Genomic DNA, 17,449 nt, shown 5'->3' on the forward strand with positions numbered 1-17,449 from the left:
GACACAACAAGAAAACTTCTACCCACTTATTTATTTTAAATACGGTCAAATAATTTCAAATTTGATTAAATATCCATTTTATAAATTCGAACTTTATATTATAACTCTTATAATAATTAATATAATATATTATTATTATTTTTCAATATTAACTGTCAAAACCTTTTTTTTGTGTTATATAATATATTTAATCAATGCCATTATGATTATAGTAGGTATTCTTAGAAATATACTGCTATATAAATTATAACTAAATGGTTGCAGGCTGTAGCCGCGTACGTAGCTAAAGCTACGAATTATGATCGATACCGGTCGTTGGAGGGTTATTCCAGTAAACATGCAAATGCCTACACTATAGTACACGATCTACTATAGTATAAAATTAAATATAATACTAATATGTGGCGTCTGGTTTTTCCGTGCACAAACAGGTGTGGGTTGCACTATTATGAGACGCGCGTCTCGTCGACCGCTGTTAAATGTTCATATCTATTTTTATTTTATTTTATATTATCATTAAATAATTTCGCTTGCATACCTAATATAATAGTTACTATAAAGGTGGGTATCGACTACTCGCGGCTGCCGCGCGCGCCATGTTCGACCGCGGCAAACCAGACATTTGCCGCGAGAGCCATATTTAGGTATCAACTTTTATTAGAGCGCGGCAGCCTCGCGCGGCAGGTGATCCAGCTGTTCGCCCGAGCGATCCCGTTCAGTTGTGGTCCAATATCAACCATGGACGTTTCACGTGCCCGTGCTGCTGCTGCTTTCATCGTGATACATCAAATTATTAAAAAAAAGCCTAAACGAAAACCACGTTGGTGGATGAAGAAATTGTATTTAAATCGAATGCAGTATGGGGTGAAACTTATGGAAGACATGAGATATGAAGCCATTGAAGATACAATAAAAAATTTTACAAGAATGACAACTATAGAGTTTGAGCACCTGAAATCATTAATTGAGGCACAGGTGAAGAAAATTGACACTCAATTCCGAGAGGCAATTTCAGTAACGGAAAGATTGGCTATAAGATTTTTAGCAACTGGAGACTCGTATACAAGCCTGCAATATCTTTTTCGAGTATCAAAACAATCAATTTCACGAATAGTTCCAGAAGTTTGTGACGCACTATGTGTAGCTCTGAAAGATTGGGTAAAGGTAAGTAAATCATTCACAGTTTTAATTAAAATTTTTATTGTATACCTATAGCAATCGCTTGAACTTAAAAAAATTTTGAAATATTTAATCGTATAAAAATTGTATATTATAAAATATAATATAATACCTATGTATTAATCAAATAAAACGTAAAAAAAACGTAATCTTAAATATTTTTTATAAAACTTAAAAAAATTAAATCCTTTTTATAACATTTAAAAAAATATTAAATCTTTTTATAACTTTCGTCTTAGGAAAACATATTTTCTTCATCAGTGATAGACCATGTAAAAGAATGGTCAACCGGATTTTCAGAAGATGATTGTAGAAAAAATTCAACTGGAGGCTGAGGATATGAAACTGTCGAAGTTTGAGTAGACGGGACTGGAGACTTATAATATGGAACTGCAGAAGTTTGAGGAGACGGAACTGGAGACTGAGAAGGAACTGACAGCTGCGGAGAATTGACTGGAAGAGACTGAGGAGACGGAACTGGAGACTGAGAAGGAACTGACAGCTGCGGAGAATTGACTGGAAGAGACTGAGGAGATGGAACTGGAGTCTGAGGTTATGAAACTGTCGAAGTATGAGGAGACGGGACTGGAGACTTATAATATGGAACTGCAGAAGTTTTAGGAGACGGAACTGGAGGCTGAGGAGACGATGTCAAATTTTGAGCAGTGGTGTCTTGTGTATGTCCATAGGTGTAGTATCCCAAATCAGCTTCAAAAATCACTTTGTTGATTGCATTTTTCACGTAAATTAAAGTTCGTTGATCATATTTACGGAGCTCGTTTGCAATGTGCTGGCCGTAAGTAAAATATGAGTCAGTTGCCGATGACGTTTCATTTAGAATTTGAAATGCTTTTTTCAGCATATGTGACTCTTCATCAGTATTTTGTTTTCTTTTTGTTTTTTTGACCGTAGGAGTATTCGGAGCTTTGTAAATATCTGTCGGTTCTTCTATATGTTTATCTGTACTGTCTATGGCTGATAATTGTATAGGTTCTATATTATCATTGTTTTCAAGTGTTGTAAAACTATTTTGAGTTGTTGATATCTATAAAACAACGAATAACGTTAAGAAAAAACTAGGAACTCACTCTACTGTATAGTAGATGTCGAATAGACCTCAGTGGGTAGTTCACTATATGTGTTAAATTTGAATGCAATGATATATATACTTGTGTACGAAAAATGATTCTGAACGAAGACGATTGTCAGCCTAGGATAATTTATATTATTACATATTTTATACAAATTGTGGAACCTCATTTTAAATTTTCAATTCTTAGCTATAAGAGTGTTTTTTATATTTTTTAACTACAAAATAATTTTAAATTTTAAATTTGATAAATGCAGTCAAAATTTGAACTTTAAATGCTTATAAAAAAATTTGTGACTACGGACTTTAAATATTTTTTATCCACATTTGAAACAATATATAAGAAGCCTTGTATTAAATTGTCAAGCTTTTTTACCCAACAAATAAAATTTTATAGATATTTATAAAAAAAAAACTAATAAAATTGGAAACTAAAAATGTCCGTAAACACCTCGAAATAATTTATTTGAAAATATTATAGTGTAAAAAAAATGCCAATATAAATATTCAGTCAAAATCTTAAAAGGTGGTGACAGACAAAAAAAAAAAATTAAATAATTGTAAAACCAATACATTCAGATCCGTTCAGAATCTAAAAATTAATAATATTATGCTTATTAAATTGTTTCAGGCACCCGACTCAGAAGCAGAATGGTTAGAGTTAGCACACGATTTTGAAACAAAATGGAATTTTCTTCATGCAATAGGTGCGTTATATGGCAAGCATGTAATGTTACAAGCCCCTTTTAACAGTGGTACCGATTTTTATAACTATAAACATTTTTTTAGTATAGTACTCATGGCTTTAGTCGACGCAGACTATTGCTTTAGGTACGTAGATGTTGGTTGTCAGGGTAGAATTTCTGATGGGGGTGTTTTCAAGAATACTAAGTTGTACAAGAAACTCGAAGAAAAATCTATGAAAGTCCCCCCACCATCAATACTTCAGGTCCCCTATAGTTTCAAAGTACCTTATGTCATTCTGGCTGACAAAGCTTTTGCACTCAATGAATACACAATGAAACCATTCCACGGAGAACCGGCCAGAGGTTCTCAGGAAAGAATCTTTAATTATAGGCTGTCTCGAGCGCGTAGTCGTTGAAAACGCTTTCGGAATTCTCAGCTCAGTATTTAGAGTACTACGGAAGCCTATGTTACTAGAACCAAAAACAGCTACTAAAATTGTCCTAGCCACTATTCATTTGCATAATTATTTGAGGAAAAAACCAAATACACGATCACTGTATACACCACCTGGATCTCTAGACAGTGAGACAAATGGGGAACTTAGACCTGGAACTTGGAGAAATGAATCTGCCCCTACATCACTACTGCCTATTCCTTCAATTCCACGAAGAGCGGGAAACCACGCACAAGAAATACGTACACATCTAGCTAATCATTTTGTTACCAATGGTGAAATACCGTGGCAAAACAGATATTAAAACAGATATTACATTATATCATGTTATTAAATTATTATTTTTATTACATTATTATATTTAAACAGATATTAAAATTTTAACTTACATTTTCCAGCTCCGACATTGTGTCGGATGTTTCATTAGGTATGTCTTTATCTTTCATAAAATTAAATTCGTCAAAAGCAAACCACTTTGATACGTAAACTTGATGTGTACCTAAAATATAATTCATAATTCATAAGTGTAAAAAGTTATAATAAGTTGTTTAATTAATTGTGTTCGAATTAAAAATACTATTAATATACTGACTGTTACAAACATTTCTTAAAATAAATGACTTATTCATTTGGTATTAACTATTTAAATTAAATTGTATTTGGGCATGGGTACATTCATTTTATTATCGTAGTATTTTATTTACCATTTCTATTTTTAGATATCAATATCGGTGAAAACAATTTACATAAACACAGTAATATGGCCATATGGGTAACTTATCTTTATCTGACTCCCGAAAATAATGTATTTATTACGAGTAAACTATATAGGATTATATCACTTAAATAGTTGAATAGTTATATTTGCCGATTGTTATTTTTAAAGGATACTAGATTTTTTAAAATTGCCGACTAATACAGAATACTTACACATATCATATTATCACTTGGTATTTTGTAAACACTTGTAAATTGGGATATATGTATACATTAGTACCTATATTGTATAGAGTACCTATAGTAGCTACTATAACTATTTTTATATTATTAATAATGACATTAATTATTATATATTATAACATAATATGGCATATTTTAATCTGGGTTTTGCGGTCCTAGCCTGGACCAGTCTCACCAATTTAGGGCCCCACCTACGGTTCTGAATGTATGCTAGTAAAAATGTTTAAAGTTTATTGTTTTCTAAAATAAATGAAAGTATATTATGCAATACCTACTTACCAGAACCAGTAATGAGGCTTTTTGCTACTCTGGATTTTTCTCTTCTGTAAGATGCTTGAAGGGTGGTCATTTTTTTCTTTAGTTCAGCAACAGGTAAGTTCATTAGTGAACTTATTTCATTCCACGCATCTTCCCTTACAGTCTTATTGTGGTAAAGTGGAGATTTACTGTTCAACAAAAAATCTTTAGCGCCATACAATCGAATTAAAACTAGACACTTTTCATTATCCATGATGAACTATAATCCGCGTCCCAACTGCTCGCGAGCAATTAACTGAAATTCCTTTGCCGCGTGCCTAAATACCGACGCAATTTGGCTCGTCACGCAGCGTGTTCGAGCGCGGCAACTTTTTAGTTGGCTCGCGCGGCAACGCGGTATCCATTTGTCGCGGCTGCCGCGCGAGCCAATGTTCGAGGGTTTGCCGCGCATAGTCGATACCCACCTTAACGACTATACGCATAACATAATTATAATTAATTTTGTTATACGCCGTTTACAATTTTTTAATTATCATAATTTATAATCGTATTTCATGAATTGTTGGGTAGTTTATATTATTAATTTAAAATCGTCAAATGTCAAAAACTATTTTAAATATTCATATTAGGTCCTTGCGGGTTAGGACTTATATGATGTTTGTATTATTATTATCTAATAATGTTCATGATTATAATATTGGATAGTTGGATGTTACCCGTGAATGCACAACTAATGATCAGTATAATATTTAAACTGAATAAGTATAATAAGTAACAGGCTATAGCCAATATATTATGTACTCTAAATAATAATATGGGGAAACAGCTATACTGCAGTGCACAGCGTATAGCTAACAGGGCACATGCTGGCTAGCAGCCGCTATATACTGGAATTAATGGGGACGAACTTTTACCAAGCATTAAATAAATACTTAAACGAATACATTAACAATGTAATTCTAATTTGATGTTTGGATAGTATTAACTTAACAACCTATTATTAATGCTTATAAATCTAGGCTTAATAAGCATTATTTATGATACTCTATTTAAATGTTAGTCATTGTAAGTTTATTTAGCATTGAATACACATTAACTTTTTAATATTTATAATCTAATCTAAATCAAGTGTTTATATAGCACTAAGAATTTACTTTAATGTAAACGTTTAATTCTTAACACTTAATCTAGTATTATTAAATATTGTTTATCGAACCTTTCAAATTCAACTCAACTTCAACGTTTATAGAAGTTTTAACATTGGAAAATGTTATGTGGGGTGTTACAATAGCCGTTACTTTTTGTACGATGTTGGTAACACTAATTTTTTGACCAAATTATCGGCTTCCATGATGGTCAATTAGATATTGATAAGCCAACTCGAACACAAATAAATAGAAACAGTTATTACACAAAACATGAATTTTGATTAAAAAAAAAATAATTTTACGTCCAAGACTTGTTAACTAATTCCCATCAAATTGTCACGAAAGGTAAGTTTTTTTTAACTAATTTTCTTACACAATATCTACTCAATGAAATTATGTTGGAATTTCTTTTGTATGTAAAATATTCAATGTGTTATAACTAAAACAACTTAAAATGGCCGAACGGGGCCAATTTTTACGGGGTAAACTGTTATACAATTTGATGTAACAGTTAACCCCGACCACAGTTTATAATCATAAAACCGTTTACCTACCTATCTTGGTGCCTATTTGATATTTTGTTTTATATTTAGAAGTGATTAATATGGTAAGAAATTACAAAAGAAAGACCAGTTTTGGTACAACACCACAAGTTATCTATGATAAAGCGGTCCAAGAAGTAATTGATGGTAAAATGAGCCTCCGTGATGCTGCTAAAAAACATAATGTAAATGTCATGACATTACAACGTTATAAAAAAAAAATAACTGATCCTAGTATGTTTATTATATTATATTATATTCATTTTTTTTAAATGTCATTTAATTATAGGTAGTTATTTGGTATATTTTTTTTTTAGATTTAAAACTACCTGCTACAATTGGCTGGACAAAAAAAAACAGTATTTTCGACAGAACAAGAAGTAGAATTATCGGCGTATGTGAAACAGTCGTCTCGAATATATTTTGGGCTTACTGGTTTTGATCTAAGAAATTTGGCTTTTCAATATGGACAAGTAAATAATTGCAAAATGCCTAGTAATTGGTATGATAATCTTTGTGCTGGTGAAGATTGGTTGTATTCATTTTTGAAAAGAAATAATGATTTATCAGTGAGGACACCTCAAGCTACAAGTCTAAGCAGAGCCACAAGCTTTAACAAACATAATGTTAAACAGTTTTTTGATAACTTATGTTCATTATATGATCGTTTTAAGTTTGAACCCCATAATATATATAATGTTGACGAGACAGGAGTTACAACTGTGCATAGGCCAGCTAAAGTTATAGCTGTCAAAGGGACAAAACAAGTGGGTTCAATAACATCAGGGGAAAGAGGCACACTAGTAACGGTAGCTTTAGCTGTAAGTGCCATAGGAAACACAGTGCCCCCAATGTTAATTTTCCCTAGAAAGAAAATGAAACCGTGGTTCTTAACAAATGCCCCAGTTGGATCTGTAGGTAGTGCAAACCAATCAGGGTGGATGACTGGAAATGATTTTTTAATCTTCATCAAACATTTTGCCAAAAATGTAAAACCATCTATTGAGAAACCAGTTCTTTTACTCTTAGATAATCACGATTCTCATTTAAACGTTGAAGTACTAAATTATTGTAAATCCAATAGTATAATATTATTATCCTTCCCTCCTCATTGCTCCCATAAGCTGCAACCATTGGATCGATCTGTCTTTAGGTCATTTAAAACGTTTACTCATAAGTTCAGTGATTCTTGGATGCGCTCTAACCATGGGAGACCAATGACTATTTACGATATACCATTTATTGTCAAACAGGCATTACCAATGGCTGCTACAATGTCCAACATTCAATCTGGTTTTAAAGTATCAGGAATATATCCTTACAATCCGGATATATTTACTGAGGAAGATTTCATGCCGAGCTATGTAACTGATCGACCACAGGAAATGAATGACGGTTCACAAGATGTTTCTTATGATATAACTAATAATATAAACATTGAAAATAATGCTGGTCTAGTCGATCGACCACAAGAAATGAACGACGGTTCACAAGATGTTTCTTATGATGTAACTAATAATAATAAAACTAATGAAAATAATAACAATAATATTGATCAGCCAATTGAACCTCCTACCACTTCAGAATTGGTTCAGAATAAAACATCTGACAATCATGTGTCACCTGAACTAATTCGACCATTTCCAAAAGCTGGTGCTCGTAAAATGGATGGTAAACGTCAAGTGAGAAAAAGAAAATCTACTATTTTAACAGATACTCCTGAAAAGGAAAAAATTCAAAATGAGTATAATATAAGACAAGAAAAGAAAAACAAAATGGCAATAAAATATCCAAAAAAAGTAAAAGCATGTAAAAAACTGAAACTTGCTAAGTCACACACTACAGTAGATGCAGAAGATGAAGAAATGGAAACGTTTTGTCTGATGTGTAGTGGGCCATATTCACAGTCGAGAAAGTCTGAAAAAGATTGGGTACAATGTTTACAATGCAAGCTCTGGGCTCATGTAACTTGCACGACTAAAAAAAATCTTGACACTTTTACTTGTGCCATGTGTTCAATGGACTAATTTTTTTTTACAATAATTTAATGGTGTCTACATTTTTTATTTTTAATAACCAAAGAAGGTGTGTCTAATGGAATGATTTTATTTTTAATAATTATGAATATTTAAAAAGTATGTTTTATTTACCAAAGAAAGTGTTTCTAATGGACTGATTATGTTTTTAATTAATTATTTACCTAATTTAATAATTAAGTTTACCTAAGAGATAATTTGATATAAATTCTAGTATCTAGTTGTTGTTATTATATTTATTTCTGTTTAGGTTGTTTATGTTTAACTTTCAATTTTCTAATAAAATGTTGACACATGTTTAATAATTTATTTGCCTAAGAAAGGTAGTTTGAAAAATGTATTTTGAAATAAAGGTATATTATATACATGTATATTTACAATGTTAACAATATTTGTATGCACGGAAAATGTATTTGATTAAAAAAAAATGTTTTAATTTACAATAGTTTGTCATTATTCTATTTAGTAGTCATTATAAATGTTTTGTATCAATTTACCCCGGGTGCTGTAACACATCGCCCCACCATGGGGTAATGTGTTACATTATTTTTTTTTTTTTGAAGAATTTTTTTCATATATAAAAAATATTTTCTAAGTTTTCAATGTCCAGTGACTTTAATCATTATACCTATATATATCTGAAACAGAAAAAAAAGTGACATTTTTTTGAACTGGTTCCGAGTAAAATCAATAATGACCAAAAGTGTATCATTTAGCCCCCTGTTCCCCTACGTGATATTTTTAATTTAATTTGTTCGGTTTCGATAATACCGTTATTATATTTACATGATGTATAAAAATATGGTGATTTATCGTCTAAAAGAGTAGTGTTTAAATTAAAAATGTTAGCGTAATTTGTTATTGCTATGTCACTTATATTAAGTACCATTTTAACTAATTGGCTGCTGGATAGTATTTTAGTTATAATAGGATTTTTGTAATTTATAAAATATTCATGAGCTTTTTTATTGTTGTCCCGTTGTCTAAAAATAAAATTTTTTAAAGTTAATTTTATTAATGTTTTTTAAAATTGCATTGATTAGTATCTGTATTTAAATCAAAATGGAGTATGGACGTTATTACAATGAATGCATTGAAATGGTGAAAGACCTAAAATTACATTAGTTAGTACATTAGTACATTAGTACACTAGTTTAACAACTTAAAATCACTAAAAAAATGTATATTTTTATGCATACCGTTGAACATTTAGGATTTGATTTGTTTTGCCTATGTACACATGCCACAATTAAAACTTCATCGAATTCCAAGTATTCATTCTCAAAGCCAGTATACACCATTAAGTACTTATGATTCATATCAATAAAGAATTCGTTTTCATTGATAACTGGTCTCCTGTATATAAAAGGTATTATTATTTGTATGCATATGATTTGTTTGACAATACTTACGATACCAGATTGAGAACAAAACTTAAATTGTTGCTAAAATCATCAATTTTTTTCAGCATCTGCTCAAATTTATATAGCACACAATACTCATAAACAAAACTTCCAGTACGTGTAAGCACTATACATTCACATTGGAAATAAGTATTTAAAAAATCGTTGATGATGTTATATTTACTGCACAATACAAGGTTCTTAAATATTTCGTGAAGAATTGCACCTACTTCTGAATTTTGGTTCCTATAAGAAAAAATGTAAAAAACAAAACACAGTTATTTACGGGTGATTTTAAAATCTACACACTATTAACCAAATTCTTACAGTGGTTCGTATTCAGTTGTGTACAATACATTTGGCATACCAAACGTGAAATAGGTATGAATATAATTCGATTTTTGGTTCCGTAAAAGCGGGATACTTTGCTCCAAATTTATTACTTTTTAAGTTTAAACCTATATTATAGCTTCAATAACAAAGATAAAAATTACCAGTTCGTGTTGTTTTATATGTATACATGTTGAAGGGTAAGAACAATTAAAAAAAAATCCGATTTTTGTACTAGTAACTTACTTATTTTTTCCCAAAATTTTGGAGCAAAGTTAAAATACATTGCAGGTGGCATTGCACCATGATTACAATTACCTTACTTTAATGTATATAATTTCTTTTGGTGCAATGTTTAGTACCTGTTAGGGATGGGAAAAATGAATCAGTTGAGTGAGTCGATTCAGTTGATTCAATTCACTCAACTGAATCGATTCATTGAATCGATTCAGTGATTCATCTCGATTCAATGAACTACTCAACTACAAATATTCAGATAAAACTGAATTAAGACATGATTATAAGGTAGGGATGGCAACAATTTTCCCGATGTTAGGTTAATATCGATAAACCGATATTTTTAATCACTAGATGACGTGTTTTGAGTGTTTTAGTCTAGCTCTCACTTGTGATGGCTGGTTCATAACGATTAGTATATAAAGGTTTTCCATACTAATTATTATCAGTGCGAAGTACTCCCTGTCCCTCTTGATTTCGGGTCATGTCTATACAATGGAAAGTGTTGTAGTCCGAGGCTTACGAGGCTACATCAATCACAACGGAATTCATATCCACTTCAATGAATAGGGAGGAAAGGATACGCCTTAATTTTTTTTAGGCCGGTTCTTACAATGTCTGGTTAAGTGTCCGTTAACTTTAACCGGACATTGTAAGAACCGGCCTTACTCAATTTTATTAAATAAATTACCAAATTTATAATGTTTTTACTTGACATAATATATACCATAGTATAATATAATATAATGTCCACAAAAAACATCCATTCAGAAAAATGATTTAAGAAGAAATGCAAATACTTGCCATATTTTTGCTACACCTATTTGTAATGTTGAAATAATTTATTATTTGGTAATTAGACAGTTAGTAAGTTGATGAGAAAAAAAATATTTAAGTTAAACAATTAACTAGAATTTACTAGATAGACGTTTTATCAAATAAAAATTGACTAGGTTATTTACAATTTCTTAATTTATACTACTATACTAGCCATACGGCGTACTGTATAGTATTATACAATCGAGGTGGAGAATACTAAAATAATATAACTATGTACATTGTACACTATCATAGTCAGGAGTATAAGCAGAGTTATGTTGTAATCTTACACTAAAAAAAAATCTTGAACATAGATAAAAGATTTAAAAACTAACCACTGCCCCCATCCCACTAAAATAAAAATAAATGTTTTAATGACTACACAATGTAAAATAAGAATGGTATATTGTTATAATTACACATAGGGATCTGATATGTCAAAACAAAATCTTGTGTCATGTTAGTTATGGTTAGTTGTATATTATTTATTTTATATAAATAAAATATTCTAGTCTATAATATTCAGTTTTTACATCAAAATCATTTATTCCATGATCATAAAGAAAACATTGCAGAATATACATATATAATTATGTACTATAAATAACATATTCATGCATATTTGATTTGTTTGATAACTATTTATAATTTTGTTTTTATTAAATTTTAATAATAATCATTCACAATTCACCAGTGACAACTGAAGTTTGTTCTATTCCTTTCCTTATTTCCTTGTTAATTTATAGTTTTGAATACATTTGGTTATTAAGTTAAAATTACAGGTGTTTTAAGTACATTTATTTTTTATAAAAATGAATCGTAAGACCAGTGCAATTTGGGATTATTTTACAATAGTTGAAAACGATAGAGCTAAATGTAATTTTTGTAAAATAGTGCTTAAATTTAACCAATCGTCAACAACTAATTTATTAAGACATATTAGATCAAAACATGTAACAATTGATTTGTCTAAACGAAGAAGGCCAAATGATGACGTGGACGAAGAAAACATAGACGATCCTTCTCCAATGTCCATTCAAAACCCGTCAACTTCAATTTCTTTGGATAGAGAATGTCCCCCTCTTGTTCACCAGCCAACACGAAGTCAACAACAACAGATTTCTAATTTTCTTCGCAAACCAGTTTCAGCATCTAAAAGACAGTTGATTGATCAACAGGTAATAAGAATGATTGTCAAAGAATATTACCCTTTTAGTATAGTTGATGATAATGAATTTAAGAAACTTATAAACATGTTGAATCCGGGTTATTCACTTCCCTCTAAAAAGACTCTTTCAGTTTCATTACTTCCTGTTCTATATAACAAGATTTCCGATGAAATTAAATCAGATATAGCTGTTAATGCACAATATGTTTCTGTAACTACTGACGCATGGACATCTTTGAAAAATGAAAGTTATATGGCAGTGACTGTTCATTTTATAGATAAGTCATGTCAATTAAAATATTATCTCCTTCAATGTGCAAAATTTCCTCTAAGACACACAAGTGAAAACATTAAAGATTCTCTTCTAAATACTATAAAAGATTGGGGCTTACAAAATAAAGTGACAGCATGCACAACAGATAACGCTGCAAATGTTACTAAAGCTATTCAATTGTGTGATTGGAGACACATATCATGCTTTGCTCACAGTCTTAACCTTGTTGTCCAATCATCTTTGCAGGAAATAAATGTCACAAGGGAAAAAGTGAAAAGTATTGTTGAATACTTCAAAAGAAGTACGGTTGGCTCTGAATAATTAAATCAAATGCAACAACAGTTAGGTTATTCCCCTGTACGTTCAATGATTCAAGATGTTGTTACCAGGTGGAATTCTACCTTTTTTATGTTTCAACGATTTTTAGAATTGAAAACACCACTGCTCTCTGCGTTAGCTGATTTGAACCACGACAATAACTTGACATCTAATGATTGGGAAATAATAGCTAAGTCGTGTAATATATTAAAACGGTTCAATGAAATCACCATCGTAATGAGCAGTGAAAATAGTGTAACCATATCCAAAACAGTTCTATTTAGCCAGGCATTGTGTAACTACTGCAGTAAACTAAAATCAGAATATCAAACACTCCCTGAAATTCAAAATTTTGTTACAAAATTATCTGAACAAGTTGGCAATAGATTTGGACATGCAGAAAGACAAATGCCGTTAGCTGCAGAAGCGACCTTTTTGGATCCTCGATTTAAAAAATATGGCTTTCAAAACAATTTTGCTTTCCAAGACATAAAACGATCTATTATAAACAAAGGAAAATTAATTTTAAAACAAAAACAGCAAAATAATGCATTACCTGTACCAGCTTTGTCAGAACCGATAAACGTTGAAATGAACCGGAACATAGATTCTATTTGGAACGAATTTGACACAGAAGTAAGCGATATAATTCAGTCTCGAGATCCTACAGCTGTAATTATAAATGAAGTTGATAAATATCTCCAGGAGCCACCGATTCCAAGAACTGAAGATCCGCTTAAGTGGTGGAACGAAAATAAAAGCATTTATTCTACATTATTTGAAATAATGAAACGGCGTTTATGTGTTCAAGCTTCATCAGTCCCGAGTGAGCGCGTATTTTCAAAAGGTTGTCAAATTGTAACAGAAAAACGTAGTAGACTGACTAGTAAAAGAGTAGAACAAATCATTTTTTTAAATTGTAATTTAAAATAAAATTTTACTTATATTTTTAATCTGCTTATAACCTCATGTAACAGTAGGTACACATTTTGTTTTTATAAAAGGTTTTTATATGTAACAGTACACATTTTGTTTTTTTTTGTTTTTTTAAAGTTTTTAAAATAATAAATAAGTTACATTATTTAATTGCAAAATTTGGTTAGTAATTAATAAAGTATACTATATTATTAGTTACTTATTGTAATTTGTAGCTTTATAGTTTATACCTTTATTCACTTTATTAGAGTATATAAAATTAATGAATAATTTAAGTCTTCACAGCAAGTAAACAACGTTTCAATGTGTGTTCTGAATAGTTTTATTTTCTTAATAGTAAATAAAAAAAATGTTTGGAGCAAAGTTACATGAAATTTTATGATTTTTGGTTTATTTATCAAAATACAGATAAATATTTAAAAATAACAATAAAATTGTAATAAACTATATATGTTTTTGAAGTTCAGAAGGTATGTTACTAATTAAAATACGTTTTACCTGGATATTAAATTTCAATCTTGTAGATTTTGGACAACTTTTCCGTTGCGATTTTTTTGTTTTTGATAACAACTCTTATCACGACATACACCTTGGAGGCAAACTGACAGGTTGATGTTTGAAACGTTTCAAAACATTTGTCATGAAAATAAAAAAAACTACAATCGCTTATCACAAAATCGTAATGTGCGACGATTGATATCAATATATATTTTTTTTGGAGCAATGTTTAACCTCTGGAGCAAAGTATCCCGCTTTTACGGTTTATAAAAAGATAATCATAGGAAAGCGTGGCAAATAATTTCCATAAATAATTAGTAATTATATTCATGGCCAATAAATTACTTATTGGCTTTAAATTTTTCTCATTATATTCTAATGTAGAATAAATATTCAAATAATCATAATCATTCATTGGTACTGTAGATATGCTGTAAAACAATTTTATACATGGATTTATTATTATTATTTTATTTATTTATTATTATAATTGCTTTTACTTACAGAGACTTTTCAAATTGTACGAGACATTTAAATGCATTACCATTTATAATTTTATGTATTTAATTTTTTTTCGGTGTTAATTGTTTTTTTATTTTTTTTCTTAAGGTTTAAATTTAAATTTACAACCTTATCAATTACACTTTTTTTGTTAATATCAGTTTCATCTTTGACTATGTTAAAAATTTTTAATTTTTTGGTGTCCACTTTTAATTTATTTTTAAAACAACTAGTATTCACAAGTATCAAATATTGATTTAACACATCCTCCACGTTGATGTTGAAATGACCAGTTGATTCAATAAATAATTTTAACGACTTAACGTTCATTATTTTATTTTTGAACTTGTCAATGACCGTTGAAAGGCCAGCACCAACGATTCCAGTTGTATCCTGAAAGTAGTAAAATACATGTGTTATCAATTTAAATTATTTGACGATTTGAGTGTATGAAAAACATACAAATTAATTTAGTTGAAAAATTAAAAGATTTGCATTTAAACAATTATTCAATTCCAAACAATAATTATAGAAATAATAAATCATAAACATGGAGATCGATAAATGTATTCTTTGTTTAATTATACTTACATTAGTAAAATAGTACTTTTTTTTCATAATTTTAATTTTGTTCTTACAACCTTTGGATTAGTACTTATCATGGGACGAGGTGATGCATTTTCTATTATTTCCCCTATATACTCTAGAACTATAGGTGGTTCAGGTAAGACTAAAACATAAAACATAATGGTATCCTTATCAAATTTACTAGGTTAGGTACTTACAGTCAGCAAATAACAGTTTGTCAAATATTTTTTTTGACCGTCTTGAAAAATGCATTTTAAAGCTAAAAACAGCAAAAAACATCTATTTCAACACAAAACAATTACAAAATATATATATACATCAGTCTACGTTATAACGACTACCACTTACATTTCAATGTCCGTAAGACCGTAATTTTTAAACTTTGGTAATACCAAGTAGAGCGTTCGATCAATTAATGGTGTCTATTCTTAGAAATTATCATTAATATAATCACAATAACAAAAACAAGATAAACATTGATTCCCGCGTAATAGCTGTTTGAATTCAAATAGCCTTTTACGCGGAAAGCCGCGCAACGCTTCTCAAACAAACCACCAATCGACGACGGACGACGCCGGCGCGCGACACCCGCTCCGTGAACCGTCGGCCGGCCGTTGGGTGAACCGGATTGCAATGTCACTAGTTTTTCGACGACCCGGACGATACGGTCTACCTGAACCCGTGCGGTTCCTAGACCAATAATTCGTTTGTGTCGCTTCCAATCTTTTTTTGTTCACTTGGTCAGTTGACCCCTCACTATCCCATCCTCACGGCTTCCCACAGGACCGCGACAAATATACAAACCGTATCAAATAATAAGAAGGCAAGATTCAATTGCACTGAGTGCCAAATTGATATTCAAAAATCTCATAAATCTCCTAAAAACCAAAAAACGGAAAACAAGGTAAGCTCGGTTAATCCTATGGAAAAAATATTGAGGAACCCATGAGTTCAGTTTCTTTTATGAGCAAACAATTTGACAGTTTTAATATAAAAATTGATACTATTGTGAGTGAACTAAAAAATATCAAACTGGTAAATGAAAAAATAATTGCTGAGAATAAACGGCTCTCAGATGAAGTTTGTATACTGAAATATAAAATTGATGAAATTGAACAACATAATTTAGGTATATCTGTGGACATAATAGGTATACCTAAGACAACTAATGAAAATTGTATTGATATTGTGGAAGAAATTGGTAAAATTACGAATACTGAATGTAAAGTAACTGAAGCCTATAGAATAAATTCTTTGGTATCCAAGCATAATATTATAACGGCGAAATTATCAACACTGGGCATGTGCAAAGATCTAATTCACAAAGTTAGATCTATGAAATTGACAGCGGATATTATAAAAAATAATTGGCCGAAGGAAAAAATATATATTAATGAACGTCTTACAAAATCAAAAAGAACACTTTTTTCACAAACTAGATGCACTGCTAAAGAAAAAAATATCAAATTTGTATGGCTGTCTAATGCTGATATTCTAGTAAGGAAAAACGAGGCTTCCAAAATAATAAAAATTAAATCATCTCAAGACATCGAAAATTTATAGTTAGTAATTTTTACATTCAATATAATTAAGAATAAGAATAATAATTTCTATTTCCAATGAATGATAATATATTAAACATTGATAAGCTTTTAAATATAAATAATATTAATTCAAATTATGTAGATTCTATAGCAGATATCCCCCTATCAAATGATAATCTATCAATTTTCCAATTAAATATAAGAAGTATAAATAATCATTTCAATGAACTAGCTATGTTGCTAGGTTCTATAAAAAATTATTATAGTATTATTGTATTATGTGAAACATGGCTTTTGAATGATGTTGAATTTTCTTTCAATGGTTATAAATCTATAAACTCGCTGGGAACGTTAAATAAAAGTGATGGGGTCACAATATTAAATAAAAATTCCCTAAATATTCTTCAAATTGAAAAAAATGTTATATTAAATTGTAATTCAATACATCTTAAAATCAAATCTAATGTATTATTGTTTTC

General features: G+C 30.2%; 2 protein-coding genes and 1 long non-coding RNA gene across 3 annotated transcripts; 1 reads left to right on the plus strand and 2 right to left on the minus strand.

Annotated features, from left to right (window-relative positions):
* Positions 1–3,790: 3,790 nt before the first annotated feature.
* Positions 3,791–4,881, minus strand: LOC132934286 (uncharacterized). The gene is made up of 2 exons (XM_061000571.1): positions 4,650–4,881; positions 3,791–3,909 (listed from the first exon to the last, which is right to left on the minus strand). The coding sequence occupies exons 1-2, from the start codon at positions 4,879–4,881 to the stop codon at positions 3,791–3,793; spliced, it is 351 nt and encodes a 116-aa protein (XP_060856554.1).
* Positions 4,882–11,955: 7,074 nt separating this feature from the next.
* Positions 11,956–12,394, plus strand: LOC132951136 (uncharacterized). The gene is made up of 2 exons (XM_061022862.1): positions 11,956–12,321; positions 12,365–12,394. Exons 1-2 carry the CDS (start codon positions 11,956–11,958, stop codon positions 12,392–12,394), a joined length of 396 nt encoding a protein of 131 aa, XP_060878845.1.
* A 22-nt stretch (positions 12,395–12,416) lies between these two features.
* LOC132933620 (uncharacterized) lies at positions 12,417–13,059 on the minus strand. Its single transcript, XR_009662913.1, has 3 exons — positions 12,987–13,059; positions 12,704–12,898; positions 12,417–12,639 (listed from the first exon to the last, which is right to left on the minus strand). It is a non-coding gene; the product is annotated as an uncharacterized LOC132933620 (long non-coding RNA).
* Positions 13,060–17,449: the final 4,390 nt, after the last annotated feature.

The sequence above is a fragment of the Metopolophium dirhodum genome, chromosome 1 (assembly GCF_019925205.1).
Source record: "Metopolophium dirhodum isolate CAU chromosome 1, ASM1992520v1, whole genome shotgun sequence".
NCBI classification, from domain to species: Eukaryota; Metazoa; Arthropoda; class Insecta; order Hemiptera; family Aphididae; genus Metopolophium; species Metopolophium dirhodum.

Bases quoted from the DNA above. Each gene is read 5' to 3' on its own strand.
- LOC132951136 (XM_061022862.1), top strand. From the start codon at position 11,956: ATGAATCGTAAGACCAGTGCAATTTGGGATTATTTTACAATAGTTGAA. The intron at 12,322-12,364 runs GTAATAAGAATG...CTTTTAGTATAG, and splicing joins GACAGTTGATTGATCAACAG to TTGATGATAATGAATTTAAG.
- LOC132934286 (XM_061000571.1), bottom strand. From the start codon at position 4,881: ATGGATAATGAAAAGTGTCTAGTTTTAATTCGATTGTATGGCGCTAAA. The intron at 3,910-4,649 runs GTAAGTAGGTAT...ATTATATTTTAG, and splicing joins AAGCCTCATTACTGGTTCTG to GTACACATCAAGTTTACGTA.